Source organism: Cervus elaphus, chromosome 24, assembly GCF_910594005.1.
Source record: "Cervus elaphus chromosome 24, mCerEla1.1, whole genome shotgun sequence".
NCBI classification, from domain to species: Eukaryota; Metazoa; Chordata; class Mammalia; order Artiodactyla; family Cervidae; genus Cervus; species Cervus elaphus.
This window is the reverse complement of record NC_057838.1, coordinates 23434780-23456513: the sequence shown is the minus strand read 5'-3', so window position 1 is coordinate 23456513 and position 21734 is coordinate 23434780. Positions and strand designations below refer to the sequence as shown.

The 21734-nt window shown below is 47.1% G+C and overlaps 2 protein-coding genes across 2 annotated transcripts in view; one reads left to right on the top strand and one right to left on the bottom strand.

Moving 5' to 3' along the window:
• The window catches only part of ITGA9 (integrin subunit alpha 9), a 347247-nt gene that overhangs the window by 307117 nt on the left and 18396 nt on the right, over positions 1-21734 (bottom strand). Inside the window, exons 3-4 of the mRNA XM_043885509.1 lie at positions 18707-18813; positions 9165-9288 (exon numbers count right to left, since the gene is read on the bottom strand). Coding sequence (XP_043741444.1) covers positions 9165-9288; positions 18707-18813 — 231 coding nt within the window. The remainder of the gene's footprint in view (positions 1-9164; positions 9289-18706; positions 18814-21734) is intronic.
• LOC122683175 (translation machinery-associated protein 7-like) lies at positions 9875-13406 on the top strand. Its single transcript, XM_043886790.1, has 2 exons — positions 9875-9898; positions 13167-13406. Exons 1-2 carry the CDS (start codon positions 9875-9877, stop codon positions 13404-13406), a joined length of 264 nt encoding a protein of 87 aa, XP_043742725.1.

The window sequence follows — 21734 nt, the reverse complement described above, 5'->3', positions numbered from 1 at the left end:
AGAAAAAGAAATGCAAAAAGGCAAAATGGTTGTCTGAGGCGGCCTTACAAATAGCTGTGAAAAGAAGAGAAGCCAAAGGCAAAGGAGAAAAGGAAAGACACCCATCTAAATGCAGAGTTCCAAAGAACAGCAAGGAGAGATAAGAAAGCCTTCCTCAGTGATCACTGCAAAGAAATAGAGGAAAACAACAGAATGGGAAAGACTAGAGATCTCTTCAAGAAAATTAGAGATATCAAGGGAACATTTCATGTAAAGATGGGCTCAATAAAGGACAGAAATGGTATGGACCTAACAGAAGCAGAAGATATTAAGAAGAGGCGGCAAGAATATACAGAAGAACTATATACAGAACTATATATAGAAATAAAAAATATACAGAACTATACAAAAAAGATCTTCATGACCCAGATAACCACAATGATGTGATCACTCACCTAGACCCAGACATCCTGGAATGCAAAGTCAAGTGGGCCTTAGGAAGCATCACTACGAACAAAGCTAGTGGAGGTGATGGAATTCCAGTTGAGCTATTTCAAATCCTGAAAGATGATGCTGTGAAAATGCTGCACTCCATATGTCAGCGAATCTGGAAAACTCAGCAGTGGCCACAGGACTTGAAAAAGTCAGTTTCCATTCCAATCCCAAAGAAAGGCAATGCCAAAGAATGCTCAAACTACTGCACAATTACACTCATCTCACACGCTAGCAAAGGAATGCTCAAAATTCTCCAAGCCAGGTTTCAACAGTACATGAACCGTGAACTTCCAGATGTTCAAGCTGGTTTTAGAAAAGGCAGAGGAACCAGAGATCAAATTGCCAACATTCACTGGATCATCGAAAAAGTGAGAGAGTTTCAGAAAAACATCTACTTCTGCTTTATTGACTATGCCAAAGCCTTTGACTGTGTGGATCACAACAAACTATAGAAAATTCTTAAAGTGATGGGAATAACAGATCACCAGACTTGCCTCCTGAGAAATCTGTATTCAGGTCAAGAAGCAACAATTAGGACTGGACATGGAACAACAGACTGGTTTCAAATAGGAAAAGGAGTACGTCAAGGCTGTATATTATCACTCTGCTTATTTAACTTATATGCAGAGTACATCATGAGGAAGCACAAGCTGGAATCAAGATTGCCGGGAGAAATATCAATAACCTCAGATATGCAGATGATACCACCCTTATGGCAGAAAGCGAAGAAGAACTAAAGAGTCTCTTGATGAAAGTGAAAGAGGAGAGTGAAAAAGTTGGCTTAAAACTCAACATTCAGAAAACTAAGATCATGGCATCTGGTCCCATTACTTCATGGCAAATAGATGGGGAAACAATGGAAACAGTGACAGACTTTATTTTGGGGGGCTCCAAAATCACTGTAAATGGTGACGGCAGCCATGAAATTAAAGGATGCTTGCCCCTTAGAAGAAAAGTTATGACCAACCTAGAAAGCGTATTCAAAAGCAGAGACGTTACTTTGCCAACAAAAGTCCATCTAGTCAAAGCTATGGTTTTTCCAGTAGTCATGTATGGATGTGAGAGTTGAACTGTGAAGAAAGCTTAGCGCTGAAAAACTGATGCTTTTGAACTGTGGTGTTGGTGAAGACTCTTGAGAGTCCCCTGGACTGCAAGGAGATCCAACCAGTCCATCCTAAAGGAAATCAGTCCTGAATGTTCATTGGAAAGACTGATGCTGAAGCTAAAATACCAATACTTTGGCCACCTGATGCGAGGAGCTGACTCATTTGAAAAGACCCTGATGTAGGGAAGGTGGGAGGAGAAGGGGATGACAGAGGATGAGACAGTTGGTCGGCATCACCGACTCAATGGACATGAGTTTGGGTAAACTCCGGGACAGGGAAGCCTGGTGTGCCACAGTCCATGGGGTCACAGAGTTGGACATGACTGAGCAACTGAACTAAACTGAAGCAACTAAGCATGCACAAAACAGAAATACAGAAATAGACTTAGAGACACAGAGAACAAGCTATAGCGACCAAAGGGGAAGGGGGAAGCATAAATTAGGAGTTTAGTATCAACACATACACACTACTCACTATACGTAAAATAGATAAGAAGCAACAAGGACCTACTATACAACACAAGGAACTATACTCAATGTTTTGCAGTAATCTTTAAGGGAAGAAACTGAAAAGCCTCAGTTTTCTCATCTGTACAATGGACATAAGAATAGTTACTCCCCACTGATGTGATTATCTGGTAAGATCATAAATGGTCAGTACCAAGCACAATACCTGGAACCCAGAAAGTGCCTGCCTGAAAAATACTTGGTACCTCTCAACCTGTCAGTGTCTCTAAAAGGAATAAAGCTTAAGGTATCATTCACATAGATAAGCAATTTTAGAAGAGGAGACTCATAACATTTGAATAGCTATAAGGAAACTGTTAGAAGGCAGAGTTTAAGTGGTCAACAATTCCACACAACGTATGGAAACATGTTTGACGTGTAGAATATTTTTGTGCCCACAATAAGAATTTTGTTCACACCAAAGGAAAGGCTTGATGGGGCTCCTTGAGCCCAAGAGTCACTGAAAGATATCTGGCCTCCTCGTCTGGCTCGAGCTGTCCCCTCCGGTCACCCTCCAGCTTCCCCTCGAAGGGTCCTTCTCTGCATTAACAGCCCATAATATGGGACTGCATGTGCTTTTTTTTAATTTGCTGTATTTATTTAAATGAGATAATGTTTATGAAAGCTCTTTGGAAACCATAAAATCCTATGTAAATGTAGAGCTCTTTATTTAATAAAAATTTATGTGTCTTGTTCTTGAATTTTTAAATGGATTAATTTAGGCTTTTATGGTTCTCCTCTAAACAAAAACACAACAAAACGAAACCTCAGTTGCTTTTCATTTGTAAATGGACCTTGATTGATTTGTATCCCCTGTGGAGCCACAGGCCACAACATTAGAAGAACCTTCACATCTAAATAGGGGATCTATTTCCTTCTCTAGAAATAATCTCTGTTGTGAGAGATGCAAAAGAAATTAGGAATTAAAGGCCTGGCCACCCCCTGATAACAAAGAAAATGGCACAGAAATCTTGGGAATCCATGGGACCATTTTAAGGGACAGTAAAATTAGACAGATTAAGACCCCAACCATTCCAAACTTGAGAACATTTAAATATGGCATAATTTAAACTTTAGATCCTCTACATAAAGAGGAGCGCTTACCAAGCAAATAAATTGTGCAAACAGGATTTTCAAAGATATTTTTAAAAATATAATCTTTTCAAGGAATCTTAAAATCTTTTTAGCAATTCCCAGCTTTCTACCCTCCATTATTCATTAAAGCAGGATAGCTGGACATCTTCTGTGAAGACTAAAGGACACAAAAATAGTACTTATTAAGTTAATTAGAAAATTCCCTTTTACTGAATGCTCACTCTGAGCTAAAAACTTTGCTAGGCACATTATATACTTCAAATATCTCTTTTTTATTTTTTTGGCCGCACCGTGCAGCTTGTGGTGTCTTAGTTCCCCAACCAGATAACCACAGAGAAAGCACAGAGTTCTAACCACTGGACTGCCAGGGAAATCCCAAATACCTCTTTTTTTTTTTTTTAATTTATTTTTTTTTATTAGTTGGAGGCTAATTACTTCACAACATTTCAGTGGGTTTTGTCATACATTGACATGAATCAGCCATAGAGTTACACGCATTCCCCATCCCGATCCCCCCTCCCAAATACCTCTTAAATAGGGATTAATCTTTCCATTTTACAGAGAAGGACACTGAGGTTCAGGAGGAGGCGGGGGAGTCTACCCAAAGTCACCCAATCAGACAGTCGGAGCTATGGGTTCAGTCATAGGAATGAGTGAGTGGTAAAGTCAGATTCTGAAATCAGATCTAATATACAGTGGTACCCAGCTGCACTTACCAGTGTTTGATTTGGAATATGGTTTGTTAATTTAGGTGAGCTGCTCCCAGATTATTTCATATTAATGAGAATAAAATGATGACTTGTTCACAGACCTCTCCTGCCAAGCTCTGGCTTCTTGCCTCCGTGGACTTGAGGGCAAAGGATGAAAGAAATCCCTGCACTTGATTTTATCAATGCACTGACTTCCCTCTGGGGAATACTAAAATCCCAAGAGTCAGTTAACACTAACTAATGCTTTAGTGTGTGCCCTTTAATTTACAAAGAGTTGTCCCCGTCTGTCCTCCCACTAAACTTCTCATCTTCTCACATGTGTTGATAAAACCGAACTCCATATGGTAGTAATGATGTTCTCATACCAGATGAACGGTATGACTTAGGGGTACGCTCCATCCGCTTATTTTGTGTCCTAAATTCATTTTTGTTTCCAATTCTCTCTACATTTCCTGGTTCCAAACAGAATATTCTGATAGCATTTCCCACCCAATGAGAAACAGGAAGCACCTGAAGAGCCAGGAGAAAAATGAATCTGTGCCAAACCAAGACACTTTTTAAGAATTAAAATGTTTGAGATGTTATAGACAGGTGCCCACATACTTAGAGGCTCCCCAAATTAAATCAACCTTCTGACCTTCTGGAGAGAACACGGCTGACCCTCACCAAGACCCACAGTCAGGCCATGATTAGAGAACAGTGTACAGTCTTTCTGAACACCTCCACCTGCATTTTCGCAGAGGCTTCCCACAATAACCCTCAGAGGTAACTGCAATGGAGGCATTACCGTGTCCATTCCCATCGAGGGCCCAGCTAGAGTGTGAGGCCACAGAGGCAGAGGCCTGGGAGACGGGGCCACACCCAGCCCCACCCTTGGGTCTTTCCACTCTTCCTCCCCTGCCCAGCACCCACCATTCCTCTTTTCCATGGGCCCCAACAAGCTGCCAACTCTAGGCAGGTCTGTCTTTTTAGTGGCAAAATGAAATAATCCTGCCTTAATGCAACCTCGAACGTGGATGCAGCCTGGGTCCTTGGAGAGGTGCCCAGCCATCTACACGGACACAGAATTCTCTCCTCACTCAGCTCTGCCACTTTGGAGACACCATGTTCCAACTCTGTTTTCCCCTATAGATGGGGAACTTCTTGGGTTTTATCCATCAGGTACTTAGCACAGGGCATAAAAGGTATTCAGTACTTAATAAAACTGAGTGGACTCTATCCCTGGTAGAAAAATTAGTCATCCTACAGTAATTAACAAACTCTTGCTTGGCAGATAGTATATTAGCAAACTGTCGTAGTTGTTGTTCAGTCATTCAGTCGTGTCCGACGCTTTGCAACCCTGCAGCGGGCCAGGCTTTCCTGCCCTTCACGACCTCCCAGAGTTTGCTCAAACTCATGTCCATGAGTCAGTAATGCCATCAACCATCTCATCCTCTGTTTCCCCCTTCTCCTTCTGCCCTCTATCTTTCCCAGCATCAGGGTCTTTTCCAATGAGTTGGCTCTTCACATCAGGTGGCCAAAGTAAGCCACCTGGAGCTTCAGCTTCAGTGTCAGTCTCTCCATTAGCACATATGTTATATTAACATACATGTGCTTGGCACATACAATCTTCCCTCAGTATCCGTGAGGGACTGGTTCCAGAACCCACGCAGGTACCACGACAGAAGGTGCTCAAGTCCCTTCAGTAAAATGACAGAGTACAGCTGGCCCCTCATGGCCCTGGGTGCAGAGGGTCAATTGTAGTACTTACTATCTATCTACCTGTCTGTCTGTCTGTCTAATCTGCGTATGCCAGGCATTGCTCTGAGAACTTGTAAGCTTTAACTTAATCCTCTCCAGAGCCTCATGAGGTAGGTTAATGCTCCCAAGAGGCAGTCACTCATCTGCAGTCATGGCATTCACGAGTGTCAGAGCCAGGACTGGGGCTCTGGGCCCAGAGTCTTGTGCTCTTAGCCACTACACGACTTGGCCTCCTCATTGTGCAGCGTGTAATCAAAACTGGGCCTGAGCAAGGCAGCCCACATCTCTGAGCATCAGTAAAGACAAAGAGGCCAGGCTGGGTGGTATCTGAAAGGTTCTGTCAAACTCCAAAATACTTCCCTTGCACTTCACCACCACATGATCCCCTACCTGGAATAGACAGCTCACGTTACTTGAGTTTTTCCACATTAAGAGAAAATGATGGTTGCCTTAAATTTAGACCACAAAACAGGAAGATGGAGATCCCAGAGCTGGAGCACAAGCAAGGGCCCTAAGTGTGGCCTGCAACCCCCCACCCGCCGGTCCCTCTTCAAGAAAACTGAGCATCTGCCACCCCTCACCTCTTACAGGACCAAGAACTACAGAGACGTTCTGTTCAGTCCCCCACTGTTCTAAGGGGCTGCTCATACCCCAGTGGTCCTCACCCAGTCCCACCCAATACTCCCCGCTCAGGGCACGAAAGACTCAGGATCCTGAGGTGTGTGCCCCCAGGAAGGGGAAGAAAGCTAGGGCAGAGGGCATGACCACTTTGCTACTTCCCTTGCTGGTTCCAGCTGGTCGTCGTTAAGTCAAGGATCAACCACAGAAAAGAGTGTGATTCTGGAGGCTGGAGCCCATCACTCAGCCACTGTTGCACAAGGAATGTGGGTTCCTGGGATGAGCCTGAGACAGTCAACTATCGTCACATAAAAACCAAGAAATCTCCTTACAAACGATGACAAGCATTTATTTCTCACAAGCACATCTACAGATCTGCTAGGGATTGGATGACCTGGCTGGCCTCTGGCTGCAGGTTTGGGGTTCAGTCTGTTACACATGTCTCCCTTCTGGGACCAGTGAGCTATGGAGAACACGTTGAAGGGGATGGTCTGAAGTAACCAGAGGGGCGGGTGGAAACCCATGAGGCCTCTTTAGGCCTGGACTCGGAGCTCACACTCTTCTGTGAATGATGGACACGCGCAGCAGATGTGACAGCCTGCCACCTGTCTCACACAGGCTTTCACAGGCTTTCACGCTCCTGCCATGGTCAGCCCAGAGCCTCCAGCAAAGGAGACAGGCAGGTGCTCTTGAGAACACTGACACCCAAAACATTCACGTTCCCCTCCCCTGGTGACTGGACCCTTGGGACAGTTCGTTCCCCTCCCCTGGTGACTGGACCCTTGGGACAGTTCAGTCACCTTCTCTTCTTTTGAGAGGGTTAATGACTGGCTCCTATTTAAAGCTCATTTAAACCAGAAACACCAAAACACAAATAGAAATCCAGTCCCTCCGACCTCCAGGGGACAAAATGATTCACTGAGGTCAGACAGACGCAAAACTCAAAACCCAGCTCTATGCACCATCTGCTGTTTGAGTGACCTTTGGCAATTAAACACATTCTCACCTGTACCAGGAGAAAAGCAACACAGAAGCCCACTCACAGGAGCCCCCCAGGCCCCCTCAACACTTCTGTGACGCGGCCTGACTTCCACCTGCCAGCCAGCACCCGCATCTCTCTGCCTGGGGACTTTCCCTGCCCACAAACGTGGATACAGTAGATACAGACCCAGCTCCTCCTCCCTCCAGCAGGAGAATTAGGAAGCCTGTGTCCTACACTGGCCCTGAGATTGCATCCCAGTGGCCCAGACTAGTAACTCATGGGGAACATCCACACATGTGCTGCCTTCTCCTTTCTCTCTTTCCTGCTCCCCACTGGGGTTCTGGAATAACTTTCAAAAGCAACTAACCCAAGTGAAGAAAGATACCAAGTTTGCATGAAATGAGAGAATATATAAAAGTGCCCAGGCCAACCACATTCTACTATTGACTCACCCACTCCGGCTGCCAGGTAACAGATGCTTTGAAAGAGTGAGCCACGGCAGCTAAACATTCACGTGGACATGCGACCCCAGCTGCCTCGCCTAAGGGCAGTCCTCCTGCTTTCTGACACCTGTGGGGGTGTACAGAGGAGTCGCCAGGGGTGGCAACCTGGTCCTATTTCACAATATACCTTCTGGGAAAACCAGAGTCCTGGTTCTATTGCATAACTAGTGAGTTCAATCCCCACCACCTCCATCAGTCCTACCAACTCTCTCACTGACCAATCTTCCCCAACCTGATGAGCTACCCAGTCAGCAACAAGCTGGGGTGGTCAGGACACAGTCCTGGCCCCTTATCTATATCTGATCTATCCCTCCCCCTCTTGACTGATCACATCACCATCCATTTTTCAGGTGAGGGTTCCCTTATGACTGTGGCAATTCTGAGATAAACAGGGCCAGAGTTCAGCTGCCTGGCATGCTCCTGCCAGAGCTGATCAGATGCTGACGTGGGATCAAAGAAAGGGTCCCCCTCAAGGAGCAGAGGGTCCGTGCCTCCTGCAGGGACCCGGCCTTTCCCAGGGCCCCTCTTCCACGGCCACAAAATTGGAGGCCCAGGGGAGAGGTGGCCATGGGCTAGTGGAGATTTCTGTCCAAACAAATAAATTAGGGAAGGAATTAAAATATAAACAGCCAAGCATTCAGCTCACTTAAAATTAGGCTAAGAAAACCCTCAGAGCACAAGTTATAAAACTGCAGTAAGCGACACTGAACCCTTAAAGCTCAAATTCAACTAAGCTAAGTCATGATGTTCAATGATCCCAAGCCCAGACATTAGAAGCTTCTAAGCAGGGAGGCTGAGAAAACATTTTCCTTCCCAGACTCCAAGTACCCCTTGGTGAGGAGCTCTCAAAACCACGCTGAGGGTGCACCGAACTCTCCGGCATCTGCCAGGGTGCGTGGGCTGGATGAGAAGGAAAACCAGACTTGAGATGTCACAGAGTGACTGAACCCTGGGCCTTCTCTTCCCTCTGTCTCAGGACATCTGTCCACAGGTGTGGCCAGGAGCTGTCTCGGGAGTCTTATGACCATCCGGAAGCTGCACAGGACTATGGAGACCATCTGAGCCAACCTCTGAATTTTCAGGGGAAGGAAAGAGGCCCAGAGAGGGAAAGCAAGTTTCCCAAGGCTGCACAGCATCTGGCAGTGTCAGGAAACCAAGAGGCTGGTGAATTTCAGTCTGAGACTTCATAAAGCTTGGGGAGTACCATGGGCTCTGTGGCATAGATGGGCAAGGCTGGGCAAGGCCTGGAAATGCTGTCCCTTCCCACCCTCCTCATTACCTGATCCTCAGACACCAAAGGGCCACCTGGGGACACGGTGCAGCCCTCCTGTTGGAGTGTGGAAAGCAGCGGGGAGTGTTTGGATGGTGGTGTGGAAATGGGTGGGGGTTTTCTGTGGGCTGGGGGCAAGGGAGGATCAACCGGCACTCACCTTCATAGCAAGGGATCAGCGTCCTGCCTTTGGCCTGGAGGTTGGACGGGATGATGTAACAGAAGCCGTGGGGCAGGATGTGGTCTGTTTCATAGTAGATGTTCTTCCAGCGGTGGGCACAGGCCTGCGGGACAGAGAGAGGTTCAGAGCAGGACAGTCAGGCCAGTCACAAAGCAAGGCCCAGCAGTACCAGGCAGTTCTGTGGGAGGAGAGCGGCAGAGAGGGGCTGGGAAGCCACGTTCTCTCCCACCCACCCCATCAGCAGACTGTGGGAGCTTGCTCGGGGGTGCCCCTGGGAGGTGGCAGAAATCAACAAACATATAAACGAATGAGGAGCATAACAAGTGCTGGGGAGAAAGGACACGGGGTGATGGGCTAAGAATCTAGGCGTAGGGAGGACGGTTTTCACCTGGAGGCCAGGGGTGGCCGAAAGGATGAGAAAGAGCCAGACAGCCTGGGCACAGAGGGAATATCAGGGGCAATGCAGAAAAAGGCTTGGAGGGTCAAGAGAAAGAAAGGAGGCCTGTGGAGCTGCTCTGGGGGAAGCTAAGGTCAGAGAGAGGACAGGGGCAGGCCCCAGAGATCTTGCAGACCTCAAGGATGACTGACTTTAGTGGATGTGCCAATGGAGGGTCTCACACAGGTGAGTGGTGTAGTCTAACTCACAGCTTGGAAAGATAACTGAGCTGCCAAGTGGAGACTGTAGGTAGATGAGGGTGGAGGTGAACATCCAGGTGAGAGATGCTGCTGCCTGGACCAGGATGGGGGCAGTGGAGAGGGGAGAAGAGGGTGACCTCAGGATGCAGAGGTGGAGCTAATGGGCCTGAGGACCAAAGGACACGCTGAGAAAAAGCTAGAGACAAGGGGTGTTGCTCTCCCCACAACAGACCCTGACCTTCACAGCACCACCTGCTTGCCCACTGGAGCAATCACTGGCCTCCATCAAACTTGAGACCCTTCAGAGTCACCTGGAAGTCTCGCTAAATCACACAGCACTAGACCCCACCCCGAGAGCTAGCTTGGCCAATCTGCAGGGGCCTGAGAATCTGCATTTTAACAAGTTCCCAAGTGAACCGAGGCCACTGATCTCTGAAGCACCTTCAGGAGGTCCTTTTCAGGTTCAGGGCAAAGAATTTGGTTGAACCATAAGAAACTGCTGATATGTGACTGTTTTATATCATTAATCAGAAGTAAATGTTTGTTGATGGTCTTTTGAAGTAAATTTACATACAGAAAAAAGCAAAAATCTCAAGTGTACCGTGCACAGATCTCAAGTGTGCGTGTTTGTCAAAGCCATCTAATGAGTTTTGACAAACACATACATTCCTGTAACCAAACCCTTAGCAAGACAGAGAGCATTTGCATCTCACCAGGATGGTCCCTCGGGCCAAGAAGTGGCCGGAGCCCGCCCCCCCAAAGAGGTGACATCTGAGTAGAGACCTGGAGAAAGTGAGGGAGCAGCTGGGAGGGGCCCCGAGATGGGCAAGAGCTTGGCACGAGTGAGGAGCTGAGACCGACCCTCTGGTCATCTCTGGAGGGCAGTCTCCCAGCACTGGGGTCACACGTGCCAGGAGACGCCAGGAGGGACAGTTCTGAGAGCCAGAAGCGGGAATACAGACACACATCCATTCCCACCAGCCCCGGACACACCCAGCCTCTCGTTCAGGTGCACCTGCAAGGCTAGTGAGAAGCCAGACTGCTTCCTGCAAAGTTGTTTACTCTGCCCAGCCCTCCCCACTGCTCGTGGACATTCACACTCAGGAATCAGGTTGCTTCACTCTAGCCAACAGATTCATTTTCTTAAAATACTGCATTTTAAAGTAATTGGTTTTTAACTTATTTGTTTGTATCAAACACACGGTTTCTATAGGCTGTAACACTCACCATCTGATTTTCCCAGGTGGCACAGTGGTAGAGAATCCACCTGCCAATGTAGGAGATAGAGGAGACCCGGGTTTGATCCTTGGGTGGGGAAGTAAATGGCAGCCCACTCCCCTGGAGTGGGAAATGACAACCCACTCCAGTATTCTTGCCTAGAAAGTCCCATGGGCAGAGTTGCCTGGCAGGTTACAGTCCATGGGATAGCAAAGAGTCAGCCATGACTGAGCACACATGCAAGCAACATTCAGAATTTACATGGTCCACATCTGACCTCTTCTGCAACCCTGGAAGGTGGGAAGATGTCTTAGAATTCCCATTTTCTATATGGGAACCCTAGCTTTTAGACAGTGTTTTGCTTAAGTTCCAGAGCTGGTAAGGGCTGCAAACAACACGGAAACCCAGATTTCAGAATCCTCCTTATCTCACTCGAAAACATCTCCAACTTATAACTCCCAACTTCCACCTAAGAAGCCATCAAAACCCACCCTTTGGGGCAGGTCCAGGTAGCTATTGTCCTTACAGCCTCCCCAAAGGTCTTAGGACTCCCAGAAACGACCTCTCTGAGGTTGAACGGGACGCCAAGGCCACTGGATGAAGGGAGTGTGGCTCTCAAGGGCCTGGGTATCCCTGAAGTCACTTGATGAAAAAAATCACTGCCTGCCAACCTCTCTGATCTTCATCCCTCCAAGCAAACCACCCAAGGGCCACTGACAAGGCCACTCCCTATCCATGAGAAAGCAAAGGAACTCAGAGCGGCAGGAAATCAGCTTGCCCACACTCCTGCCTCTTGCCCTACGACAATGAACGTGAAAAATAATCTCTTGTTATTCCTTATTCTGCAAACCACCTCCATTCCTCCCCATGAGGTGCTGTTCTGTGCTTCTAGCACATCCGGATAGACTGAAATGATGTCAAGTGAGAAGCTAAACAAAGCTATCATGCAGTGGATAATCACTCCATTCCACCAAGTTTTTATTTCCAACTAAATTCTGATAGCTTCCAAACTTGAGTCGCTTACCATTCAATTAGCTGGTAAATCATTTATCTTTTAGTTTACGGATCTGGCAAAGCCCTAGGGCTTACCCTGTTTTTACTGTATTTACGGGTTAGAGGGACTGTAAAGGGAGGCGGCTGTTTATCATGATGCACCCTGACTCTTATGAGGATGGATCTTCTGTATTTAATGTCCAGCTTATTGCCTTTTTTTTTTTTAAGTGTCATAAACTATTTAGGGAGTGATCTTGGGGAATTCCTAAAAGAGCCAAAGATTGCATTCACAGCAAGCTAAACTAAAATTAAGGCATTCTGTGAGGTCAGAGATCAAAGAGTCAAAGGCAGTTTGCATGTAAGAAAACAAGGAAAAGTGTCTCTGAACATAAATTACAGAAAGAAAAGGCTGTTTAGCCCTGATTATCCTTCTACATACACACATGTCAATCTGACTCCAACATTAAGAAAAATTCCTAGGGACTGTCTCCAAAGCATTAAAATCTCTATCAATCTTTCCAAATGAGTTCTGCTGTGAGAGAGGAAGGGTGGGGGGCGGGGAGGAGACAGGGACTACCAACAGGAAAAAGAGAGCACCCTCTGGAAACAGCAAGACTTACTCCAACTCAGATTCCAGAAAATTATAACAAAAGGGGGAAAGGTCTAGGACCACCCCACATCTTAGCATCTGACACATTTCAAGTTACAAGAGTTGTTTTTGCTACCAAAAGAATAAGAAGGAAATAAAGAAGCCGTTTATTTTGAAGGCTTTTTTGTGGTATGGAAATGTCCTTCCTGGATTAGGGGTCAGGTTCTGGGCCCCTCTAGATAGCTCTGCCCCCACCCCACCCACCCATTCACTCTGCATTCACCCACACATGCATTCACGATGCACAGACGACCAGAGCTTTTCCCACGCCTCAGATCTACCCAGCACAGTCAGGAGCAGACAGGCTGTCAGCCACTGAGAACACGGAATACAGGAGATCAGGGCCCTGACACCATGGATTCCACCCCCCAAAGCAGCTCCCCTTCAAAAGGAGGAGGGGGTGGCCTGGGAGGCCCAGGGCTGGTGACTTCTGGGGTTCTGGGAAAGTCATTCTAAGGATGTCCACCTCCTAAAAATTCATCAAGATACACACAGCTGGGGAAGGGGCGGCAGGAGCCACGTCAGGCCGTGAAGGTGGCAAGAAGAAGCCCCTGAAGCAGCCTAAGAAGCAAGCCAAGGAGATGGAAGAGGAAGATAAGGCATTCAAGCAGAAGCAGAAGCAGAAGAAACTCAAGGAGCTAAAAGCAAAGGCTGTGGTGAAAGGCCTCCTGGCCACAGATGGAATTAAGAAATCTGGCAAAAAGCAAGTTGTTCCTTATGCCTGAGGCAATGATGACTCTTAGTTGCATTCCTGTTTAAACATCTGGATCTCCTGCCACCTATAGCTAGAATGAAGTGTTGTCTTGGAACCTATTGTACATTTAAGAGTAAACTTTTGTTAAAAAAAAAAGTTATAAAAAAGATGTATACAGATGATTTGGGGCATTTTTCTGCATGGATGTTATAGCTCAACAAAAAGTTTACTTAAAAAAAAAAAATCAGGAAACAAAGCAACAGAAGTAAATGCAAAGTATATCCTGTGGCTTTGAAAAAATGGCCAAGATGAGAAGTGGTGAATAGAAAGACAGCAACAGCCCTGATCCTTGGAAAGGCAACGGCCAAGAGACAGAGCTGGAGAGCACCGCTTCCCCCCAGAAGTCAGCTGGATGCGGTCTTTAGTTGTTGCCTGAGCCTTGTAGACTCTGCTGAAAACAGAAACGTCAGACTTGAACACTGTGAGCTGCGCTCCCAGGACGAAGAGACAGCTCAGTGCCCATGCTGGGTTTGTTGGGTAGTTATTACCAGAAGTGACTTTTCCCCCTATTTCTTAAACCGTCATCTGCACACTGGGAGTGTGCAGTGAAAGGACAGGGGAAGGGGCTTGCCTCTAATCCCGATGCGGTGCTCATGTGTGTTATCACTTGTTGCCTGGGGAGATGGAAGGAACCACAGGGTGGTGGATTCGAGGCTGGCAGATGCTGAGCTAAAGGCAGCCTGCCAGAGCAAGCCCAACATCCTGGATCTTGCCAGAACTGGCTGGTGGGTCTGTGGACCAGAAAATGCCATTCATCATCTAGATTTTTAATTCTCCATCGCAACTTTCAAAATCTCTATTCGTTCTTTACTTTGAAATCAGCATCAGATGCTACTTTCAAAAAGAGCCATCCCACCTCTCCCACTTCAAACCCAACCTTGGAATCCAGTATTATGCTTCTTGGGGATATAGGTGTGAGGCCGACACCCCCAAACAACTACCGAGTTCGCAAAATGTGATTGAATAAAACATATCTTCCTGTTCTTAATTTTAAAATAAACACTTGCCTCCCAGAAAGTTTTGACAGGCAGAAATAAGACATGAAAGAAAAAGCAAATGGATACGAAACCTTCAAAACCAAAATATGGACTGGGTCACCCCTTCTTGTCTCCTGCTGTCACCTCTCATTTCCGAGGGGCATTTTACAGCCTTTGCCTCATGCATCCATCAATCACTTAGAGTCAGCCACCAAAAAGAGATGGCAATTGATCTGGTTTCTAATTGCTTTAGTATTGACACTCAGTCCCTACATTAGGGCTTCCCTGGTGGCTCAGATGGTAGAGAATCTGCCTGCAATGCAGGAGACCTGAGTTTAATCCCTGGGTCTGGAAGACCCCCTGGAGAAGGAAATGGCTACTCACTCCAGTATTCCTACGTGGAGAATTCCACGGTCAGAGGAGCCTGGCAGGCTACAGTCCATATGGTTGCAAAGAGTCAGACATGATTGAGTGACTAACACTTTCACTTTCTTTACACTTTTAGAAGCCACTCCATAGACAGACTTTCTCCTAGAGCTGAGAGTGGAAAGGGTCGAAAATTTGGTCTCTTTCCCCAAGTGGTTCCCATTAAAAAGGACATATACACACAAAACAAGTCATGCACGTAATAAAACAACATAACGCTGAACTTCTGATGACACAAGATGCTCGGCTTGTTCTAGACAGCACCATCACGGTAACAGGCTTCATGGAGGTGGCAGAGACCAAACAAGGGAGGACAGACTGGACGTGGGATAGGCCTTTCCTGACAAGATGGCATATGTGCAAAAAGCCATGAGAAGAACTCAACAAAAAAAACCCAATTTAAAAAATAAGCAAAGGACATGAACAGACATTTCTACCAAGAAGACAGACAAATGGCCAATAAGCACATGAGAAGATGCTCAATGTCACTAATCATTAGGGCAATACAAATCACAGTGAGATACCATCTCATACCCATTTAGGGCAGTTCCCACACACAAAAAATAAAGTGTTGGCAAAGACATGGAGAAATTGGAACCCTCCCCTTGTGCACTGCAGGTAAGCATGTAAAATGGTACAACCACTGTGGAAAACAGTGGAGGGGTTCCTCAAAAAATCCAAAATAAAATCACAATAAGATCTAGCAATCCCACTTCTGAGTTTATATTCAAAACACCTGAAAACAGGGTCTCCAAGAGAGAGTTGCACACCAATATTCACAGCACCATTATTCACAATGATCAAGACATGGAAGTAGGACTTCCCTGGTGTTCCAATGAATGGCACAGGACTCCACACTTCCACAGCAGGGGGCACAGGTCCGATCCCTGGTCAGGAAAATAAGATCCTACATGCCATGCAGCATGGCAAAAAAAAAAAACGGGGAAGCAACCCAAATATCAATAGATGAATGGATAAAGCAAATGTGGTACATACATACAGTGAATATTATTCAGCCTTAAAAAATGAGGAAATCTTGTCCTATGCTTCAATACGGTGAAATTTGAGGACACTATGCCAAGTGAAATAAGTCGGTCACGAAAAAGACAAATGTCTCATACAAATGGGATCATGCAGTATGTACAGCAGCCGAACTCTTAAGCAAAGAAAGCTGCCTGGGACTGGGGGGAGGAGTGAGGCTGAATTACTCTTCAATAGGTTTAGAGTTTATTTTGCAAGATGTAAAAGCTCTAGAAGTCTGCTGTACCAGAATGTACATATAGTGTACTATACTATACACATAACAATGAATACCATGGTAAATTTCCTGTTGGTTTTTAAGATCTCTTTTTTGATGTGGATCATTTTTAAAGTCTCTATTGAATTTGTTACAACACTGCTTTTGCTTTATGTCTTGGTTTTTTGGCCCTGAGGCCTGTGGGATCTTAGCTCTCCAACCAGAGACCGAACCTGTACCCCCTATATTGCAAGGAAAAGTCTTAACCACTGGACTGGCAGGGAGGTCTCAGCTTTGTAGGGTTTTTTTCTTTTAAAGATTTATTTTATTTTTTGGCTGTGCTAGGTCTTCGTTGCTTCTAGAAGGCCTTCTCTAGCTGCAGTGAGCAGGAGCTATTCTTCGTTGAGGTGCATGGGCTCCTCATTGCAGTGGCTTCTCCGGTTGCGAAGCATGGGCTCCAGGCATACAGGCATCAGTAACTGTAGCATGTGGCTCAGTGGTTCTGCCGCATGGGCTTAGTTGCGCTGATGCATATGGGATCTTCCCAGATCAAGGATTGAACCTGTGTCCCTTGCATCACAAGGCAGATTCTTAACCACTGGACCAGCAGGGAAGCCCTCAGGTTGTTTTTGACCACAGTATGAAAAAGCCATGAGGAAAGCAGATGCTGCTGGACGCCTCTCCTTCCCCTCCTGCTCCCCCAGAGTAGCTTCCAGAATAGACGCTACAGTAATTGCATAAAACATGAGAAAATTAGCTCTGCATGCAATGAATTAGAACAGCAGCATCACACTCCAGCTAGTCCTTTCCAGCTTCCTTGGCTCAATGGCCCCCTGATCCTCACGTGTCCACAGAGACAGCCCCCTCCCAGTACTCTTTTGCAATAAGGCAGAACCCTCCAGGAACAAGCTCTCAGCCACATGGAGGTCATCCTTCCACAGGGAGGGGAAGTGTTTTCATGGGAGCAGCCTCTGGATCTAGGTTCGGGGCTCTCGGGAACCAGACCACCATCTCCTTTGTTCTGAATATTGACCTCAGGCCACTCTGATTTATGGACGGATCAGCTTCTTGTCTTCCTTCCGCAAGGATGACAGACAAGCCTCCTGGGCCTGGTCATGCAGTCAGGGTCAGGCCACCATGTCTGGGGGAAGGCAGATGCTGGAGCGGGTCCAGGGCAGTGGGTGACAGTGATTAAAGGGCTGGAAACCAAGGCAAATGCTGGGCTGGGGGCTCAGCACGACCCACGGTGTCCAGTAGGGAGGCCCTGTGATGCCGGCGACGGCATCCAGCTGCTTCCTCTCTTCCTAGAGGGCCCCGACAGGGAAACGCCTGATTTGTGCTGAGAAGCAGGCAGAATTCAGACCAAGAGCCCTTGCCGCTGAGAAGTTGAATGCAAAACGGACTCCTCAGAGAGGGGTCAGAAACACTCTGCCTAGATCCTCAAGGAAAATCTGGTTTTCCCTGCGGATTAAATATATGTGAAACCCCCAGCTTTACAGCCTGTGGCCCCAAGGAAGCCCTCCAGAAATGGCAGTTAATATTATTTTCCCTTCTTGATCTCATGCCTTTATGACAAAAACATTTATACAGCTTCCAAGAAAAGGCCTATGAAGTCAGATACATAAGTACATCTATACATGAAAACAGGTACCAGGCTCTTCGGTGAAACTGGGCATGTTAAGAACCTGAGCGTTATACCTCAAGAGAAGAGTGTAAAGGACAAAAGTGGACAAAACAAGACCTCTGGGTCAGTTACAGATTCTGATGTGGCCATGTTTCCCCTGTGCCAGCCGATGCAGTAGCCAGTGGACCTCTGTGACTACGGAGCACTTGCAGAGTGATTGAATTTTTTTTTTTTTCGTGTGGACCACTTTTAAAAGTCTTTATTGAATTTGATACAATATTGCTTCTATTTAATGTTTTGGTTTTTTGGCCAGTAAGGAACGTAAGAAAACTCTTGGGAGGACAAATGTTCTATATTTTGATGGGTGGGTGGTCACACAAGTGTGTATAAATCTCAAAACCCAAACTGTAATCTTAAGACCTGCACATTTTATGTAAGGGCTTCTCTGGTGGCACAGTAGTAAAGAATCCACCTGCCAATGCCGGAGACTTAGGTTGTATACCTAGGTCGGCAAGATTCCCTAGAGAAGGAAATGGCAACCCACTCCAGTATTCTTGCCTGGGAAACCCCATGGACAGAGGAGCGTTTGAGGGGGGGTGTGGCCTACAGTTCATGGGGTTGCAAAAGTGTCAGACACGACTCAGCTACTAAACAACAATAATTTTATGTAAATTATACTTCAACTTAAAAAGATACCCACTGGAAAATGCTCATGTAATGATCGAAATTTATTAATACAAAGCACTTTCCACATACATTTCATTTGCCCTTTTGCAATAGCCACATCTCAGTACCCTGGGATAGACATTATTAACATTTGAAAGATAAAGAAAATAAAAAGACCAATTATTTGTCCAAGCCGTCTTCCAGAAGAGACAACCTCAAAGCCATGCCCTTATTGCCATGCCATCCAGCTTTGCTCAGGGGTCAAAGTCGTGCATTTCCAGGCTGCCACCCGCTCCCCGCGGCTCCCCCCCGCTCCCCGCGGCTCCCCCAGGAGGCCTTACCAGCACGCGGCCATCAGCCTTGGGCTGCCGGGCCAGGCTGACCCCCATCCATTCATCATCTCGGTCTTCCCGGCAGGTCTTTCCACAGGACACGCCCCGATTCTTCCCTGGAGGAAAGACAGAAAAGTCAGGCCTGGACTGAGGAACGCCACTGTCTACTTTCCAAAGGGCAGTCTACAACCCACGTGTTGGTTCCTGTCAGTGAAAGTGAATCCCTGGGCCGGGGGCACAGTGAGGCCAGACAATATGAGTCGGGGTGGAGAAGAGAAAGCTTCAGTGCAGGGCCCTGCAAGGAGGCAGGTGGCTCGTGCCTTAAAACCCCAAACTCCCAGAAAGCTCTCAGCAAAGGCCTTTCCTAGGAAAAGTGAGGGAGGGGCTGTGACAAACTTCTTGGTGTCAGATCCTTTGTTCCTGAGGTCAGGTCCCATAAACCTCCCCCAAACCAATGTTATTCTCTGTTGTGACAAGAAAGGACAAGGTCCCAAAACTCAACTCTCATCCTCCGAGGGCCAGGCCTGGCCTGTGAGGAGGGGTCCCCGAGCAGGCCCGGCCCATGCCCAAGCGCTGGTCCTGCCCCCAGCCCGGGTCCTCCTGCCAGTGTCCAGCCCAGCTGAGGAGGCGGCTCTCGGCCCCAGGCCCCCTCAGGGTCGAGTGCCCAGACCCCGCGGGGCCATCACTGCTGAGGGAGCCAGGCACCCAGCACCCAGCGGCCCTGAGGCCGCCCAAATGGGGGCCGGGTTGCTCAGACTTCAACCCAGGGAGGCCGTGACGACGGCTCAGGAGCCTGCAGGACACAGCCCTCGGCCTGTCCCTGGGGCCCCGCCTCACCTGCTGCCTGAGGCCGAGGGCCTGGAGGGCCGGGGAGAAGGCCGACGTCCGCCTCTCACCACACTCCTCACTGAGAAGAACACCGCCCCGCCGGCCGTTGGCGGAGCGCGGCCTCTAACAGTCGCGCTAAGGGTCTCAGGGAACAGCTGCACGCCCGCGCCTACCACATCACCAGCCCATAAATGAGGGACTTGCAACAAGACGTAAATTGACTCCACCACCATGAATGTTGTTTAATTCGTCCGACTTTTTTTCATAGCAGGACTTTTCACCAAGGAAGCAAGGCGCTGAGGTATATTACCAAGTAAGCTCCTTAATTTGTTATGGACCAGTTACAGCCCACAAACCAGTCACACAGAATGCCATGGATACCCCTCTTATTCTGCTAAAGAAAAGCATGACAATTCCTCATTTAAGAAAAATAATAGAAGGTCTTGAGGAGAAAGGACTTTGGTGAAATCGAGGACGCGAAGTGATGACTACCGTAAAATAACTGCTACTTTGAGAACCGCCTCTGTGCCAAGCACAGTTCTGTCTTCACTTCTATTGTCCCATGAGTCCTCTCACAGTAATCCCTGTGAGATAGCTATCATCCTTCTGATTTTACAGGTGAGGAAACGGAGGCCAAAGAGGCTCTAAGACATCCAGTAAGTCCCAACAAGTAACAGGCAGAGCTGGGCTCCGACCCAGGCAGATCTGACATCCAAAGATGATGAACTTTCCACCAGACCAACAGGGCTTTTAAAAACACCTATCAATCATATCTTTGCCTACTTAAATCATAAAACCTAACATTGCTTTTAATGGCCTCCCATCTTGTACATAAAACAGAATCCTAACACCTGACCCCAGTTCACCATGCCATCCTCCCCTGCTTCCATGGTCCCCTGCTCACCACTCCAGGGATGCTGGGCTTGCTCTGCATTTTATTTATTTTTTTTTCATTTATTTTTATTAGTTGGAGGCCAACAATTTCACAACTTTGCAGTGGGTTTTGTCATACATTGACACGAATCAGCCATGGAGTTACATGTATTCCCCATCCCGATCCCCCCTCCCACCTCCCTCTCCACCCGATCCCTCTGGGTCTTCCCAGTGCACCAGGCCCGAGCACTTGTCTCATGCATCCCACCTGGGCTGGTGATCTGTTTCACCATAGATAGTATACATGCTGTTCTCTCGAAACATCCCACCCTCGCCTTTTCCCACAGAGTCCAAAAGTCTGTTCTTTACATCTGTGTCTCTTTTTCTGTTTTGCATATAGGGTTATTATTACCATCTTTCTAACTCCCATATATATGTGTTAGTATGCTGTAATGTTCTTTATCTTTCTGGCTTACTTCACTCTGTATAAGGGGCTCCAGTTTCATCCATCTCATTAGGACTGATTCAAATGAATTCTTTTTAACGGCTGAGTAATATTCCATGGTGTATATGTACCACAGCTTCCTTATCCATTCGTCTGCTGATGGGCATCTAGGTTGCTTCCATGTCCTGGCTATTATAAACAGTGCTGCGATGAACATTGGGGTGCACGTGTCTCTTTCAGATCTGGTTTCCTCGGTGTGTATGCCCAGGAGTGGGATTGCTGGGTCATATGGCAGTTCTATTTCCAGTTTTTTAAGAAATCTCCACACTGTTCTCCATAGTGGCTGTACTAGTTTGCATTCCCACCAACAGTGTAAGAGGGTTCCCTTTTCTCCACACCCTCTCCAGCATTTATTGCTTGTAGACTTTTGGATAGCAGCCATCCTGACTGGCGTGTAATGGTACCTCATTGTGGCTTTGATTTGCATTTCTCTGATAGTGAGTGATGTTGTTGCTCTGCATTTTAAAATGCCACAAACTTTCCTCCCATTGGAGATTCTGCCTCCAGAACCTGCCCAGCTAAACGCTGTGCAGTGTCAAAGTCACTTCCCCAGACCCTCCAATCTAGATCAGATCAAATACTCACCTCCCCTCTTCTCTGATCTTTATTTGTTTTAATGTCTCTTTTACCTACTAACTGGTAAGGCGCAGGAGAGCAGGATGTTTGTTTGGTATGTCCCAGTGTGTAGGAAGTAATCAGTACTCAGCACATGATGAATGGATGGGTGGATGGATGGAAGGAAGGAAGGAAGGGAGGGAGGGAGGGAAGGAGGGAATGAGTAAGAGAAGGAAAAGTGGATGATCAGGGAGAAAAAGAGGCAAGTATGAGGGT

What these genes read in the sequence shown, in the direction of transcription:
- LOC122683175 (XM_043886790.1), top strand. Translation starts at nt 9,875, where the DNA reads ATGAGGGTGGAGGTGAACATCCAG. An exon ending in GGGTGGAGGTGAACATCCAG is followed by an intron (nt 9,899 to 13,166) that starts GTGAGAGATGCT and finishes AAATTCATCAAG; the next exon opens with ATACACACAGCTGGGGAAGG.